Genomic DNA, 17,523 nt, shown 5'->3' on the forward strand with positions numbered 1-17,523 from the left:
GACTTTCAATCCAGGCTACGCAGGATTGTGGAATACTGTGACTATGGTGAGACATTGGCAGAAGTGTTACGCGACCGTTTGATTTGCGGTATTAACAATGCGGCCACCCAGAGAAAGTTGTTAGCTGAGCCAACATTGACTTTTCAACAGGCCATTCAAATAGTATTGGCCAGAAAGAGCGCAGAACGAGGAGTGCAGGAGCTACAGGGAATGGAGGTGCATGCCTTGGGGCGCAACCCCTTCTGTCCGAAAACGCCCCCCCCTGCAATCCTGCGGTACCTTGGGCGAGGCGACATCCGGATCGACGCCAGTGACCGTCGAACATTCCTTCGCGAAGGGAGCCTTCTCCAGAACCAATGGATGAGGAGCCATGTCCGTGTCAGACTTGTAGGTGCCGACCTTGTCGCGGACGCCAGTCCTGGGGGCGCCAGAGGTGCCGACGTTCCGACCGAAACTGGAGCCAGCCCAGGGGCCGTACCTTCCATGTGCATGAACCTGCAGCGAGTACTCCTGAGGACGTGGAGACGGAGGACGACTGCCTGAAGCTGCATTGTGTGGCAGCTCCCCGTGTGGCCCCCATTAAGGTGACAGTATGGGTCAATGGTCACCCACTTGAGATGGAGTTGGACACTGGCGCAGCGGTCTCCGTGATCGCCCAGAGGACATTCGACCGCATCAAGCAGGGTATATAGACCCTTACATTAACCAACACAGGCCAGGTTGGCCACCTACACGGGGGAACCATTGGACATTGCAGGAACTACGATGGCCCCTGTTGTTTATGGGCGCCAGGAGGGGCATTTCCCACTGTTATAATCTGCCTGCTTACCATTGGCTGGGGACTAATGACAATCCCACAATCCTGTGGGAGTATAAGCTTCCCCAATGAGGGGGCGGAGAAATCATTAGCAGACTCTCTGTATAAATAAAGCTGGCCAGTTTGGAACCAGTAGGAGGGAGTAAGCAGCAAGTGGAGTTGCTGCTGCTGTTGTGTACGTATCATATGTTATTGTAAATAAATGGTATTTCTTTGTATCCTTGAAACTCGTGCTGGATTTGTCGTGGCCCTCACAAAACTGGCGACGAGGGTTAAAGTGAATAGCTGTCTACACTGCTGAAGTCACCTACCCTGGATTTTTGTTAGAATCATAGAAGTTTACAGCATGGAAACAGGCCCTTCGGCCCAAGCAGTCCATGCCGCCCAGTTTTTACCATTAAGCTAGTCCTAGTTGCCCGCACTTGGCCCATAACCCTCTATACCCATCTTACCCATGTAACTATCTAAATGTTTTTTAAAAGACACAATTGTACCCACCTCTACTACTACCTCTGGCAGCCCATTCCAGACACTCACTACCCTCTGAGTGAAGAAATTGCCCCTCTGGGCCCTTCTGAATCTCTCCCCTCTCACCTTAAACCGATGCCCTCTAGTTTTAGACTCCCCTACCTTTGGGAAAAGATCTTGACTATCTACCTTATCTATGCCCCTCATTATTTTATAGACCTTTATAAGATCACCCCTAAGCCTCCTACGCTCCAGGGAAAAAAGTCCCAGTCTATCCAGCCTCTCCTTATAACTCAAACCATCAAGTCCTGGCAACATCCTAGTAAATCTTTTCTGCACTCTTTCCAGTTTAATAATATCCTTTCTATAATAGGGTGACCAGAACTGCACACAGTATTCCAAGTGTGGCCGTACCAATGTCTTGTACAACTTCAACAAGACGTCCCAACTCCTGTATTCAATGTTATGACCAATGAAACCAAGCATGCCGAATGCCTTCTTCACCACCCTGTCCACCTGCGACTCCACCTTCAAGGAGCTATGAACCTGTACTCCTAGATCTCTTTGTTCTATAACTCTCCCCAACGCCATACCATTAACTGAGTAGGTCCTGGCCTGATTCGATCTGCCAAAATGCATCACCTCACATTTATCTAAATTAAACTCCATCTGCCATTCGTCGGCCCACTGGCCTAATTGATCAAGATCCCGTTGCAATCCTAGATAACCTTCTTCACTATCCACTGTGCCACCAATCTTGGTGTCATCTGCAAACTTACTAACCATGCCTCCTAAATTCTCATCCAAATCATTAATATAAATCACAAATAACAGTGGACCCAGCACCGATCCCTGAGGCACACCACTGGTCACAGGCCTCCAGTTTGAAAAACAACCCTCTACAACCACCATCTGCCTTCTGTCGTCCAGCCAATTTTGAATCCAATTGGCAACCTCACCCTGGATCCCGTGAGCTTTAACCTTCTGCAACAACCTACCATGCGGTACCTTGTCAAAGGCTTTGCTAAAGTCCATGTAGGCAACGTCTACTGCACTGCCCTCATCTACCTTCTTGGTCACCCCCTCAAAAAACTCAATCAAATTTGTGAGACATGATTTTCCATGCACAAAGCCATGCTGACTGCCCCGAATCAGTCCTTGCCTCTCTAAATGCTTGTAGATCCTGTCTCTCAGAATACCTTCTAGCAACTTACCTACTACAGACGTTAGGCTCACCGGTCTGTAGTTCCCAGGCTTTTCCCTGCTGCCCTTCTTAAACAAGGGCACAACATTCGCCACTCTCCAATCTTCAGGCACCTCACCTGTGGCTGCCGATGATTCAAATATCTCTGTTAGGGGACCCGCAATTTCCTCCCTAGCCTCCCACAACATACTGGGATACATTTCATCAGGTCCCGGGGATTTATCTACCTTGATGCGCTTAAAGACTTCCAGCACCTCCTCCTCTGTAATATGCACACTTCTCAAGACATCACTATTTATTTCCCTTAGTTTCCTAACATCCATGCCTTTCTCCACCGTGAATACCGATGAGAAATATTCATTCAGGATCTCACCCAACTCTTGTGGCTCTGCACATAGATGCCCTTGTTGATCCTTAAGAGGCCCTACTCTGTCCCTAGTTACTCTTTTCCCCTTTATGTATTTGTAGAATCTCTTTGGATTCTCCCTTGCATTATTTGCCAAAGCAATTTCATGTCCCCTTTTTGCCCTCCTGATTTCCCTCTTAACTCTATTTTGACAATCTCTATACTCTTCAAGGGATCCACTTGATCCCAGTTGCTTATGTACGTCATATGCCTCCTTCTTCTTTTTGACCAGAGTCTCAACATCTCGAGTCATCCAGGGTTCCCTACTTCTACCAGCCTTGCCCTTCACTCTAAAGGGAATGTGCTTACCCTGCACCCTGGTTAACACATTTTTAAAAGCCTCCCATTTACCAGCCGTCCCTTTGCCTGCCAACAGTCTCCCCCAATCTACCTCTGCAAGTTCCTGTCTGATACCATCAAAATTGGCCTTGCCCCAATTAAGAATTTTAACTCTTGGGCCAGACCTATCATTCTCCATAGCTATCTTAAAACTAATGGAGTTATGGTCACTTGTCCCAAAGTGATCTCTCACTAGCACTTCTGTCACTTGCCCTTCCTTATTTCCCAAGACGAGGTCAAGTTTTGCCCCCTCTCTAGTCGGTCCATCCACATACTGAATGAGAAATTCCTCCTGAATACACTCAACAAATTTCCCTCCATCCAAGCCCCTAATGCTATGGCTGTCCCAGTCAATGTTGGGAAAGTTAAAGTCCCCTACTACTACCACCCTATTATTCTTGCAGCTATCTGTAATCTCCTTACATATTTGCTCCTCAATTTCCCGCTGACTATTTGGGGGCCTGTAGTACAGTCCTACCAAGGTGATCTCTCCCTTCTTATTTTTCAGTTCCACCCATATCGACTCAGTGGGCGAACCCTCGGATATATCCCCTCTAAGTACTGCCGTGATGTTCTCCCTAATCAAAAACGCCACTCCCCCTCCTCTCTTACCTCCTGTTCTATAGCATCTGTACCCCGGAACATTGAGCTGCCAGTCCTGCCCCTCCCTTAGCCATGTTTCAGTCATAGCTATAATATCCCAGTCCCATGTGCCCGTCCATGCCCTGAGTTCATCCGCTTTGCTCGTCAGGCCCCTTGCATTGAAATAAATGCAGTTTAATGTAGACCTTCCTTGCTCTCTGCCCTGCTTTCTCAGGTCATGCTTTACACACTCTCCCTTCCTGCCTTTTGTTTCTGTCCCCACTGACTTCCTACATCGGTTCCCATCCCCCTGCCACATTAGTTTAAACCCTCCCCAACTGCACTAGCAAACACACCCCCGAGAACATTGGTTCCGGTCCCACCCAGATGCAGACCGTCCGATTTGTACAGGTCCCACCTCCCCCAGAACCGGTCCCAATGTCCCAGGAATTTGAAACCCTCCCTCTTGCACCATCTCTCAAGCCACGTATTCATCCTAGCTATCCTGTCATTCCTACTCTGACTATCACGTGGCACTGGTAGCAATCCTGAGATTACTACCTTTGAGGTCCTACTTTTTAGTTTAGCTCCTAACTCCCTAAATTCAGCTTGGAGGACCTCATCCCGTTTTTTACCTATATCGTTGGTGCCTATATGCACCACGACAGCTGGCTGTTCAACCTCCCCCTCAAGAATGCCCTGCAGCTGCTCCGAGACATCCTTGACCCTTGCACCAGGGAGGCAACATACCAACCTGGATTCTCGTTTGCGTCCACAGAAACGCCTGTCTATTCCCCTTACAATTGAATCCCCTATCACTATAGCTCTGCCACTCTTTTTCCCGCCCTTCTGTGCAGCAGAGCCAGCCACGGTGCCATGAACCTGGCTGCTGCCACCTTCCCCTGGTGAGCCATCTCCCCCAACAGTTTCCAAAACGGTAAATCTGATTTGGAGGGAGATGACCGCAGGGGATCCCTGCACTGCCTTCCTACTCTTCCTCTGTCTGTTGGTCACCCATTCCCTATCTGCCTCAGTAATTTTAATCTGCGGTGTGACCAACTCACTGAATTTGCTATCCACAACTTCCTCAGCATCGCGGATGCTCCAAAGTGAGTCCATCCGCAGCTCCAGAGCCGTCAAGCGGTCTAACAGGAGCTGCAGTTGGACACACTTCTTGCAGATGAAGGAGTCAGGGACACCAGAAGGGTCCCTGACTTGCCACATCTCACAAGAGGAGCATGACACGGGTCTGAGCTCTCCTGCCATGACTTAAACCTGAAGTTAAATTTGAACTACACTACACAGCTAAGAGAAAGTCAAAGAGAGAGAAATCACTTACCAGTTACAAGCCAATCACTTACCTGCTGGCTGTGATGTAATTGCTCCCGAGGCTCCCTCACAGGTCTGCTTCTCTGCACCTCCTTAAGATGAGCACCAAATTCCCTTAACTAGTTAATTAATTTACTTAATTAATTGGATTTTTTTTTTGGGGGGGGGGGAAACTCAACCCCAAACACCAAACTCCAAAAAACAAACACAGCCCTCACTCACCTCTTACCCGAACTCAGCCTTACCCAAACTTAGATACACTCTGTTTGCCTCCAGCACTCTGTTTCTATAGGCACTTCAGCCACACCCTTTGTATCCTTCCTGATTTACAGTCAGCCAATAGGCCTGCTCCCGAAACTGATCTCCCGAAACTAACAGCTGACTTGCAAGGTAAGGAAGTTGTTAATCAGTACTTACCTCACCCACGCCGCAACCTGTTGGACAGGTTGGAAGTTGTTTTCTATTACACCATGCCTCTGTACGGACGTTTGGATGTTTTTGATGCTGCGCTGGAAAGCTGGAACCAGTACGCACAACGGATGTGTTACTATTTCCGGGCAAACAATATCACCGAACGCGAGCGCCAGGTGGTCATATTGCTCACCGCCTGCGGCCCGCATACGTTTGGGGTGATTAGGAGCCTTAAGTACCCAGCTGCGCCGGACACCAAAACGTTTGATGAACTTGTGAATTTAGTGGGGCAGCATTTTAAACCAACCCCGTCCACGATAGTCCAACGTTACCGGTTTAATACCGCTGAGAGGACCCCAGGAGAATCCCTTGCCGATTTTCTATCCAGGCTATACAGGAATGCGGAGTACTGTGACTATGGTGAGACCTTGTCAGAAATGTTACCCGACCGTTTGGTTTGCGGTATTAACAATGCGGCCACCCAGAGAAAGTTGTTAGCTGAGCCAACATTGACTTTTCAACAGGCCATTCAAATAGCATTGTCCCGAGAGAGCGCAGAACGAGGAGTGCAGGAGCTACAGGGAATGGAAGTGCATGGCTTGGGGCGCAACCCCGTCCGAAAACGTCCCCCCGCACTCCTGCGGTACCTTGGGCGAGGCGACGTCCGGATCGACACCAGTGGCCGTCGGGCATTCCTCCGCGAAGGGAGCCTTCTCCAGAACCAATGGTTGAGGAGCCATGTCCGTGTCAGACTTGTAGGCGTGACCCCATCGCGGACGCCGGTCCTGGGGGCCTCAGAGGCGCCGTCATTCCGACCGAAACTGGGACCAGCCCAGGGGCCGTACCTTCCATGTGGATGAACCTGCAGCGACTACTCCTGAGGACGTGGAGACGGAAGACAACTGCCTGCAGCTGCATTGTGTGGCAGCTCCCCGTGTGGCCCCCATTAAGGTGACAGTACGGGTCAATGGTCACCCGCTTGAGATGGAGTTGGACACTGGCGCAGCTGTCTCCGTGATCGCCCAGAGGACATTCGACCACATCAAGCAGGGTATACAGAGCCTTACATTAACCGACACACAGGCCAGGTTGGCCACCTACACGGGGGAACCATTGGACATTGCAGGAACTACGATGACCCCTGTTGTTTATGGACGCCAGGAGGGGCGTTTCCCACTTATCGTGGTGCGTGGCCATGGGCCCAGCCTGTTGGGTCGGGACTGGTTGCGCCATTTGCGGTTGCAGTGGCAGCACATCCTCCAAACAGGTTCTGTAGGGTTGACTGAGGTGCTCGGACGATACCCAGATGTATTCCAGCCCAGTTTGGGGAAAATAAAAGGGGACGTAGCCCGTATCCAAGTCGAACCAGGAGCCACGCCACACTACTTCCGGGCGCGCCCGTTGCCTTACGCCTTGCTCGAGAAGGTAGAAGGGGAGCTCGCTCATTTGGAAACTTTGGGTATTATCAGGCCCGTCCGTTTTGCTGACTGGGCAGCACCAATTGTACCAGTAATGAAGCCAGATGCCACAGTTCGCTTGTGTGGCGACTATAAACTTACAGTGAATACGGCTTCCCGACTCGACCGATATCCAATGCCTCGCAGAGAGGATCTCTACGCGAAGCTTGCAGCTGGGCTCTCGTTCACAAAATAAGATGAGTCACGCCTACCTACAGTTGGAGCTGGACCCTGCCTCCCGACCATATGTAACAATTAACACACACCGGGGCCTGTATGAATATACACGTTTGAACTTTGGAGTATCCTCTGCCTGCGCTATTTTTCAACGCGTTATACAATATCATAGAATTTACAGTACAGAAGGAGGCCACTCAGCCCATCGAGTCTGCACCGGCTCTTGGAAAGAGCACCCTACCCAAGCCCACACCTCCACACTATCCCCAGAACCCAGTTACCCCACCCAACACTAAGGGCAATTTTGGACACGACGGGCAATTTAGCATGGCCAATTCACCTAACCTGCACATCTTTGGACTGTGGGAGGAAACCGGAGCACCCGGAGGAAACCCACGCATACACGGGGAGAACGTGCAGACTCCGCACAGACAGTGAACCAAGCCGGAATTGAACCTGGGACCCTGGAGCTGTGAAGCAATTGTGCTATCCACCATGCTACCGTGCTGCCCACCTCACCGGTGTTATGGAGGGCATTTTGAGAGGTTTACCGCGTGTCGCTGTCTCCTTAGATGACGTTTTGATCACAGGGACGTCGGAGCAGGAACATTTGGAAAATCTGGAAGCTGTCCTTAAGACGATTTTCGGAGGCTGGAGTCCGTTTACGTCGCACAAAGTGCGTCTTTTAGGCGAAGGAAGTAGTCTACCTGGGTTATCAGGTGGACCGCGAAGGTTTGCACCCCGTCACAGAGAAGGTGTGCGCGATTCAACAGGCCCCCGCCCCGACTGACACTTTGCATCTTCGCTTTTTTCTCGGCCTCGTAAACTACTACGGGAAGTTCCTCCCCAATCTGACAACTACGCTGGCCCCGTTGCATCTTCTGCTAAAGAAAAATCACACCTGGGTTTGGGGTCAGCCGCAAGAAACCACTTTCCAGCAGGTAAAACAACAATTGTCGTCGTCTGGGTTACTAACCCACTATTATCCTGGAAAGCCTTTGCTCGTCACTTGTGATGCATCCCCGTATGGTATTGGGGCCGTCCTGTTCCATAAGATGGAGAACGGGGCCAAGCGGCCGATGGCTTTCGCCTCCCGCACATTGACCGCAGCGGAAAAAAAGTATGCGCAGATCGAGATGGAGGGCCTGGCAGTGGTCTTTGCGGTGAAACGTTTCCACCAGTACGTGTATGGCCGCCACTTCACTATCGTGACTGATCATAAGCCTCTGCTGGGACTTTTCAGAGAGGATAAGCCAATACCACCCATTGCTTCCACACGGATCCAGCGCTGGGCTTTGTTGCTTGCTGCATACGAGTATTCTCTGGAGCACAAACCAGGAACGCAGATAGCGAATGCCGACGCACTGAGCCGATTGCCTTTATCGACCGGCCGCATGTCAACCCCCACCATCGGTGAGGTGGTTGCAACACTAAATTTAATGGACACCTTGCCTGTCTGGGCTCACAGATCCGTGAGTGGACCCAGACGGAGCCAGTCCTGTCAAAGGTTCGACACATAGTCCTGTATGGTGGGCAGCATAGACAGCTCCCAGGCGAGTTCCGGGCATTTTCCTCCAAGCTGTCAGAATTCAGCGTGGAAGACGGCATTCTCTTGTGGGGGACACGTGTGATTGTCCCGGGAAAAGGACAGGAGCTGATACTAAGAGACTTGCACACTGGGCATCCATGTGTGACAAAAATGAAAATGTTGGCCCGGAGTTATGTTTGGTGGCCAGGCCTCGACACCGACATTGAGAAGGTGGCCCAAAATTGCTCCATTTGCCAGGAGCATCAGAAGCTTCCGCCGGCCGCGCCCCTACATCACTGGGAATGGCCAGGGCGGCCTTGGGCATGCTTGCATGCAGATTTCGCCGGCCCTTTTCAAGGATTCATGTTCCTTTTATTAATCAACGCCCAGTCTAAATGGCTAGAGGTGCATAAGATGCAGGGGACAACGTCCTGCGCAACAATTGAGAAGATGCGTTTGTCTTTTAGTACACATGGCCTCCCCGAGGTGCTGGAAAACGGATAACGGCACTCCATTCACCAGTGAGGAGTTTGCGAGGTTCACGAAGATGAACCGCATACGCCATATCCGCACTGCCCCTTACCACCCGGCTTCAAATGGATTGGCAGAGCGCACAGTGCAGACATTCAAACGAGGCCTAAAGAAGCAGTCTTCCGGGTCAATGACACGAGACTGGCTCGCTTTTTGTTTTCGTATAGGACAACCCCCCATGCGGTGACTGGGGTAGCTCCCGCAGAACTCTTAATGGGCCGGAGACTTCGCACCCGCCTTAGTATGGTTTTCCCGGACATTGGCGCAAAAGTACGCCGCACACAAGAACGGCAGGGACAGGGTTTTTCTCGGCATTGGCCGATTCGGCAGTTTGCGCCCAGTGACCCAGTGTTCGTTCGCAATTTTGCTGGTGGTGCCCAGTGGGTCCCTGGCGTAATGTTTCGCCAAACGGGCCGTATAGCTTACCAGGTGCAAGCCCAGGGTCGTCTCCAGCACAAACATGCAGACCACGTTCGGTCCAGAAGACTATCCCTTCCAAAGATTCCCCGCCCCCGAATCTCATTTCTACAGCCGCAGAGACCAGATACAATGGAAAGTAGTCCTCACAATCTTCCTCTGGTGCCTCACTCAAAGCCTGCGCAGGTCATTACAGAACCGCGTGGAGATAGAGACGCCGAGGTGACAGAGGCAGCAGACTCTGACTCCGAGCTGGAGACACAGGACGCATCAGAGGGGGAATCCACGGGCCCACGGGCCGTGGATGTGCAACCGTTACGGCGTTCATCACGGAAGCGCCGGTCTCCGTCTCGTTACACACCGCCCGATCCAGTGCCTCGTGCAAATGGTGTCCGGCCTGCGGCAAAACGAGTCCGATGCCCTCCTTCGCCAGGGTCTTCGGTGGATTCCTTGGACTTTGAGGGGGAGGGATGTTATAACCTGCCTGCTTACCATCGGCTGGGGACTAATGACAATCCCACAATCCTGTTCGAATATGAGCTTCCCCAATGAGGGGGGCGGAGAAATCATTAGCGGACTCCCTGTATAAATAAAGCTGGCCAGTTTGGAACCAGCCAGAAGGAGTGAGCAGCAAGGGAAGTTGCTGCTGCTGTTGTATATATATGTTATTGTAAATAAATGTTATTTCTTTGTATCCTTAAAACTCGTGCTGGATTCTTCGTGGCCCTCACAAAAGGCAGGAAACAGTGAATGGGGATAAGGGGTTCTGTTTCTGGTTGGTGACCTGTAACTAGTGAGGTTCCACAAGGGGGGGGGGGGGCTTCCACTCCTCCCCCGCCCTCTGTGCTGCTCCCCTCAGTTCCCCCGAGTTCCATCTTCTCTTCCTCCCGCCCTCCCCCCAGGGTTGTGTGTTCCTGTCTGTCTTCTCCCATCTCTCACTTTGTCCTCTAATCACTGTGGGCTTCGAACAGGTCTTGGAACAGTGCGGTGAATTGTCCCCATGCTTTGAGGAAGCCTTCCTCCGACCCTCGGATGGTGTATTTGATTTCTCCAAGTGGAGAAATTCCGCCAGGTCAGCCAGCCAGTCTGTAGCTGTGGGTGGTGCTGCTGATCACCAGAACATATCAGATTCTTAAGGGCCTTGACAGGGTAAACGCTGAGTGGACGTTTCCCCTTTGGGAAAGGCTCGGGCCAGAGGGCATGGTCTCGAAATAAAGAGTTGACTGTCTTTTGGAACTCCTCGCCACAGATTGCTGTGGGGTTAGAGTCCTTGTGTATATTTAAGGCTGAAGTAGACAGATGGCACGATTGTCCGGTCGCGTTGCGCTCAAGTGAGAGCGCAACGTGGCCTGAGAATCCCAGGCGAGGCCTGCAGTGAGCCTCCCGACTGCCTTTGCACCTCGCAGGATTCACTGACGTTCCACGAGATGTCAGAGTCGGAACGCTGCCCCAAATGGTGTGACCAAATGCCGCTCCCGGAAGCAGATCGCAAACCTACTTACGACCTACTCACCTGGGATCCACTGGCCTCCCTCAATTATCCGGCCTCTCCAGGGAGGCTGCAGCCGGGCGCTGATCAGTGCTGGTCCACACAAACGTGGACCAGGAGGAACAGCACCCGAGTGGTTTCCTGGGCCATCGGAGACCCCAGGGTGGTCAGGGTAAGTGCAGGGTGGCTCCCTTGCAATTCCCCTGGAACAAGGAAGTAGACCCGCGGACGTCTGGGAAGACCCTCACCAATAAATTCTGGTGGAGAGGAAACCCGAGACACTACACGTGCAGTGTCTCCCACCCGCCCTCCTCCTCTAACCTAATAATAAAACCCATTGGTCTGAGGTAAGTACCATATTTTTATTATATTATTATTATTTTTTATAAAAATTTAATTTAGTTGTTAGCTAGATCTTGGTAGAAAGTTAGAGGAATGGCAGGGAAGGGAGTACAATGTTCCTCCTGCAGGATGTTTGAGGTGAGGGATGCAGTTAGTGTCCCTGCTGATTTTACCTGCAGGAAGTGCTGCCATCTCCAGCTCCTCCAAGACCGAGTTAGGGAACTGGAGCTGGAGTTGGAAGAACTTCGGATCATTCGGGAGGCAGAAGGGGTCATAGATAGCAGCTTCAGGGAATTAGTTACACCAAAGATTGGAGATAGGTGGGTAACTGTAAGAGGGACTGGGAAAAAACAGTCAGTGCAGGGATCCCCTGCGGTCGTTCCCCTGAGAAACAAGTATACCGCTTTGGATACTTGTGGGGGGGACGACTTACCAGGGGTAAGCCATGGGGTACGGGCCTCTGGCACGGAGTCTGTCCCTGTTGCTCAGAAGGGAAGGGGGGAGAGGAGCAGAGCATTAGTAATTGGGGACTCTATAGTCAGGGGCACAGATAGGAGATTTTGTGGGAGCGTGAGAGACTCACGTTTGGTATGTTGCCTCCCAGGTGCAAGGGTACGTGATGTCTCGGATCGTGTTTTCCGGGTCCTTAGGGGGGAGGGGGAGCAGCCCCAAGTCGTGGTCCACATTGGCACCAACGACATAGGTAGGAAAGGGGACAAGGATGTCAGGCAGTCTTTCAGGGAGCTAGGATGGAAGCTCAGAACTAGAACAAACAGAGTTGTTATCTCTGGGTTGTTGCCCGTGCCACGTGATAGTGAGATGAGGAATAGGGAGAGAGAGCATTTAAACACGTGGCTACAGGGATGGTGCAGGCGGGAGGGTTTCAGATTTTTGGATAACTGGGGCTCTTTCTGGGGAAGGTGGGACCTCTACAGACAGGATGGTCTACATCTGAACCTGAGGGGCACAAATATCCTGGGGGGGAGATTTGTTAGTGCTCTTTGGGGGGGTTTAAACTAATGCAGCAGGGGCATGGGAACCTGGATTGTAGTTTTAGGGTAAGGGAGAATGAGAGAATAGAGGTCAGGAGCACAGATTTGACGTCGCAGGAGGGGGCCAGCGTTCAGGTAGGTGGTTTGAAGTGTGTCTACTTCAATGCCAGGAGTATACGAAACAAGGTAGGGGAACTGGCAGCGTGGGTTGGTACCTGGGACTTCGATGTTGTGGCCATTTCGGAGACATGGATAGAGCAGGGACAGGAATGGATGTTGCAGGTTCCGGGGTTTAGGTGTTTTAGTAAGCTCAGAGAAGGAGGCAAAAGAGGGGGAGGTGTGGCGCTGCTAGTCAAGAGCAGTATTACGGTGGCGGAGAGGATGCTAGATGGGGACTCTTCTTCCGAGGTAGTATTGGCTGAAGTTAGAAACAGGAAAGGAGAGGTCACCCTGTTGGGAGTTTTTTATAGGCCTCCTAATAGTTCTAGGGATGTAGAGGAAAGGATGGCGAAGATGATTCTGGATATGAGCGAAAGTAACAGGGTAGTTATTATGGGAGACTTTAACTTTCCAAATATTGACTGGAAAAGATATAGTTCGAGTACAATAGATGGGTCGTTTTTTGTACAGTGTGTGCAGGAGGGTTTCCTGAAACAATATGTTGACAGGCCAACAAGAGGCGAGGCCACGTTGGATTTGGTTTTGGGTAATGAACCAGGCCAGGTGTTGGATTTGGAGGTAGGAGAGCACTTTGGGGACAGTGACCACAATTCGGTGACGTTTACGTTAATGATGGAAAGGGATAAGTATACACCGCAGGGCAAGAGTTATAGCTGGGGGAAGGGCAATTATGATGCCATTAGACGTGACTTGGGGGGATAAGGTGGAGAAGTAGGCTGCAAGTGTTGGGCACACTGGATAAGTGGGGCTTGTTCAAGGATCAGCTACTGCGTGTTCTTGATAAGTATGTACCGGTCAGACAGGGAGGAAGGCGTCGAGTGAGGGAACCGTGGTTTACCAGGGAAGTGGAATCTCTTGTTAAGAGGAAGAAGGAGGCCTATGTGAAGATGAAGTGTGAAGTTTCGGTTGGGGCGATGGATAGTTACAAGGTAGCGAGGAAGGATCTAAAGAGAGAGCTAAGACGAGCAAGGAGGGGACATGAGAAGTATTTGGCAGGAAGGATCAAGGAAAACCCAAAAGCTTTCTATAGGTATGTCAGGAATAAGCGAATGACTAGGGAAAGAGTAGGACCAGTCAAGGACAGGGATGTGAAATTGTGTGTGGAGTCTGAAGAGATAGGCGAGATACTAAATGAATATTTTTCGTCAGTATTCACTCAGGAAAAAGATAATGTTGTGGAGGAGAATGCTGAGCCCCAGGCTAATAGAATAGATGGCATTGAGGTACGTAGGGAAGAGGTGTTGGCAATTCTGGACAGGCTGAAAATAGATAAGTCCCCGGGACCTGATGGGATTTATCCTAGGATTCTATGGGAGGCCAGGGAAGAGATTGCTGGACCTTTGGCTTTGATTTTTATGTCATCATTGGCTACAGGAATAGTGCCAGAGGACTGGAGGACAGCAAATGTGGTCCCTTTGTTCAAAAAGGGGAGCAGAGACAACCCCGGCAACTATAGACCGGTGAGCCTCACGTCTGTAGTGGGTAAAGTCTTGGAGGGGATTATAAGGGACAAGATTTATAATCATCTAGATAGGAATGATATGATCAGGGATAGTCAGCATGGCTTTGTGAAGGGTAGGTCATGCCTCACAAACCTTATTGAGTTCTTTGAGAAGGTGACTGAACAGGTAGACGAGGGTAGAGCAGTTGATGTGGTGTATATGGATTTCAGCAAAGCGTTTGATAAGGTTCCCCACGGTAGGCTATTGCAAAAAATACGGAGGCTGGGGATTAAGGGTGATTTAGAGATGTGGATCAGAAATTGGCTAGCTGAAAGAAGACAGAGGGTGGTGGTTGATGGGAAATGTTCAGAATGGAGTACAGTCACAAGTGGAGTACCACAAGGATCTGTTCTGGGGCCGTTGCTGTTTGTCATTTTTATCAATGACCTAGAGGAAGGCACAGAAGGGTGGGTGAGTAAATTTGCAGATGATACTAAAGTCGGTGGTGTTGTCGATAGTGTGGAAGGATGTAGCAGGTTACAGAGGGATATAGATAAGCTGCAGAGCTGGGCTGAGAGGTGGCAAATGGAGTTTAATGTAGAGAAGTGTGAGGTGATTCACTTTGGAAGGAATAACAGGAATGCGGAATATTTGGCTAATGGTAAAGTTCTTGAAAGTTTGGCTGAGCAGAGGGATCTAGGTGTCCATGTACATAGATCCCTGAAAGTTGCCACCCAGGTTGATAGGGTTGTGAAGAAGGCCTATGGAGTGTTGGCCTTTATTGGTAGAGGGATTGAGTTCCGGAGTCGGGAGGTCATGTTGCAGCTGTACAGAACTCTGGTCCGGCCGCATTTGGAGTATTGCGTACAGTTCTGGTCACCGCATTATAGGAAGGACGTGGAGGCTTTGGAGCGGGTGCAGAGGAGATTTACCAGGATGTTGCCTGGTATGGAGGGAAAATCTTATGAGGAAAGGCTGACGGACTTGAGGTTGTTTTCGTTGGAAAGAAGAAGGTTAAGAGGAGACTTAATAGAGGCATACAAAATGATCAGGGGGTTGGATAGGGTGGACAGTGAGAGCCTTCTCCCGCGGATAGATATGGCTGGCACGAGGGGACATAACTTTAAACTGAGGGGTAATAGATATAGGACAGAGGTCAGAGGTAGGTTCTTTACGCAAAGAGTAGTGAGGCCGTGGAATGCCGTACCTGCTACAGTAGTGAACTCGCCAACATTGAGGGCATTTAAAAGTTTATTGGATAAACATATGGATGATAATGGCATAGTGTAGGTTAGATCGCTTTTGTTTCGGTGCAACATCGTGGGCTGAAGGGCCTGTACTGCGCTGTATTGTTCTATGTTCTATGTTCTATGGGCACTGCCAAGGTGCCTGGATGGCACTGCCAAGCCAGAAGGAGCACTGTCTGGGTGCCAGGGTGGCAATGCAAGGGTCCCCGATTTTTAAGATGCCACTGCCAAGGCCGGGGGAAAGGGCGGCCATGGCAATGAAATGAGGTTGGGGGGGTTTGAAGGATGGGGGAGTGCAGGGCAGGTATATAGGGGCCTCTGGGATGTTGGAGGGGTGATGGGTAGGGGTCCTAGAGGGAGGGGGTGCTGTAAGGGAGCTTGGGGGAGCCTGAAGAGAACAGACCCCCAGGGACCCCATAGTGGGATGTCCTCACTTGGGGGTTTTTGTGTAGTGTCCATGTGTGTGTGTGTGTGTGTGTGTGGGGAGGGGGGGGGGTGTGGAATGGGGGACACTGCCCATCGGTGGCGCAGGTGTGGGGGACCCACAAGCTCACTTTTATTTTTATAGCACCTTTAGCATAATGAAATGTCCCAAGGTGCTTCACAGGTACATTGTAAAACAAACTATGACACTGAGCTACATATTAGGTCAGATGACCAAAACCTTGGTCAGAGAAGTGTCTTACAGGAGGCTAGCAAGGTGGGGAGCACCAGAGCTTGGAGTCTTGGCCACTGAAGGTACAGCAACCAAAGATGGCACAATCATAATTGGAAATGCACAATGGGCCAAAATGAAAGGAGCGCAGGTATCTTGGAGGACTGCGGAATTGGAGGGGATTAGAGATAGAGATGGGCAAGGCCATGGAGGGACTCGGATAAGAATTTTAAAATCAAGACATTGCTTGACCGGGAGCCATTGTAGGTTAGCAAGTGCAAGGATGAGACTACAATTTGAAGATAAACGGGTAAGATTTTCAAGTGGCATATGTGAGACCGAAGCAGGATTTCCACCCGACAATTCATGCATTACCATTTATACTCAAATATTCAACTCAGCCACAAACCTTTTCCTCCCATCTTCAATGGGCCGGGATTGGGAACTTTCACAGTCACAGCTGGTTCTTGGGGCATTGCTGCAGGTATTTAAAGAACTGCAGCACCATTTCACCGGTGGAAGGAATGACTAATTTGTTGCTCAAGCTTAAACATTTCCCTACTAAATTTACCATTTGATCAGTAATATCTCCACTGGCACCTTTTTGTAAATTCTTTACACATGGAACCTGATCAAATGCCTTCCCAAAACCCAAGTATATCATACGTTACATCCAATGTAAGTATATTATTGCCACTAGTTATCTGTCAGTCACCAAGTAACCTTCTCAAAAGAATTCAGTGGATGTTTTTAGAACCAAATAGTAAATTTAGTTTATCGCCTCAATACTATTTTGATAAAAGTTAGTTACATTTTGTAAAACACCCACCAATGTTTTCTCAAATAAAATCAAAATGCTGCAGAGGCTGGAAATCTGAAATAAAAAGAGAAAATGCTGGATAAACTCAGGAGGTCTGGCAGCATCTGTGGAGAGAGAAACAGAGTTAACATTTCGAGTCCATAGGACTCTTCTACTGAACACTTCTCCAGTTCTGTAAAAGGGTCTTATGGACTCGAAACATTGATTGTGTTTCTCCTCCACAGACGCTGCCAAGAATTTCTCAATAATACAGATTTCTACCAAATTCAATCATAATTACATAATTCTCTTCTTAAATAGTTGTGGTTCTGGGATTTCTATTGATTGGGGGTGGCGCATTTCATAGAATTTACAGTGCAGGAGGCTATTCGGCCCATCAAGTCTGCACCGGCTCTTGGAAAGAGCACCCCTACTTAAGTCACACCTCCACCCTATTCCCGTAACCCTGTAAATCCATCTAAGCTAAGGGCAATTTCGTATGGCCAAACCTGCACATCTTTGGACTGTGGGAGGAAACCGGAGCACCCGGAGGAAACCCACGCAGACACAGGGAGAACGTGCAGACTCCGCACAGACAGTGACCCAAGCGGGAATCGAACCTGGGACACTGCGTGGTGAAGCCATTGTGCTAACCACTGTGCTACCGTGCTGCCCTAATGAAGGTATCCATTTGTAATGGGGGCTGTAGAT

General features: G+C 50.1%; 1 protein-coding gene across 3 annotated transcripts in view; it reads right to left on the reverse strand.

Moving 5' to 3' along the window:
- LOC140409247 (receptor expression-enhancing protein 1-like) overlaps positions 1 to 17,523 on the reverse strand; it is a 142,167-nt gene that overhangs the window by 44,152 nt on the left and 80,492 nt on the right. For 2 of the 3 annotated variants that reach the window (XM_072497575.1, XM_072497578.1), the window contains exon 6: positions 16,843 to 16,887. The exons of the other annotated variant lie outside the window; for it this stretch is intronic. In XM_072497575.1, the coding sequence (XP_072353676.1) occupies positions 16,843 to 16,887 (45 nt within the window). The remainder of the gene's footprint in view (positions 1 to 16,842; positions 16,888 to 17,523) is intronic. 3 annotated transcript variants of the gene reach the window in all.

Source organism: Scyliorhinus torazame, chromosome 3 (genome assembly GCF_047496885.1).
Source record: "Scyliorhinus torazame isolate Kashiwa2021f chromosome 3, sScyTor2.1, whole genome shotgun sequence".
Lineage (NCBI taxonomy): Eukaryota > Metazoa > Chordata > Chondrichthyes > Carcharhiniformes > Scyliorhinidae > Scyliorhinus > Scyliorhinus torazame.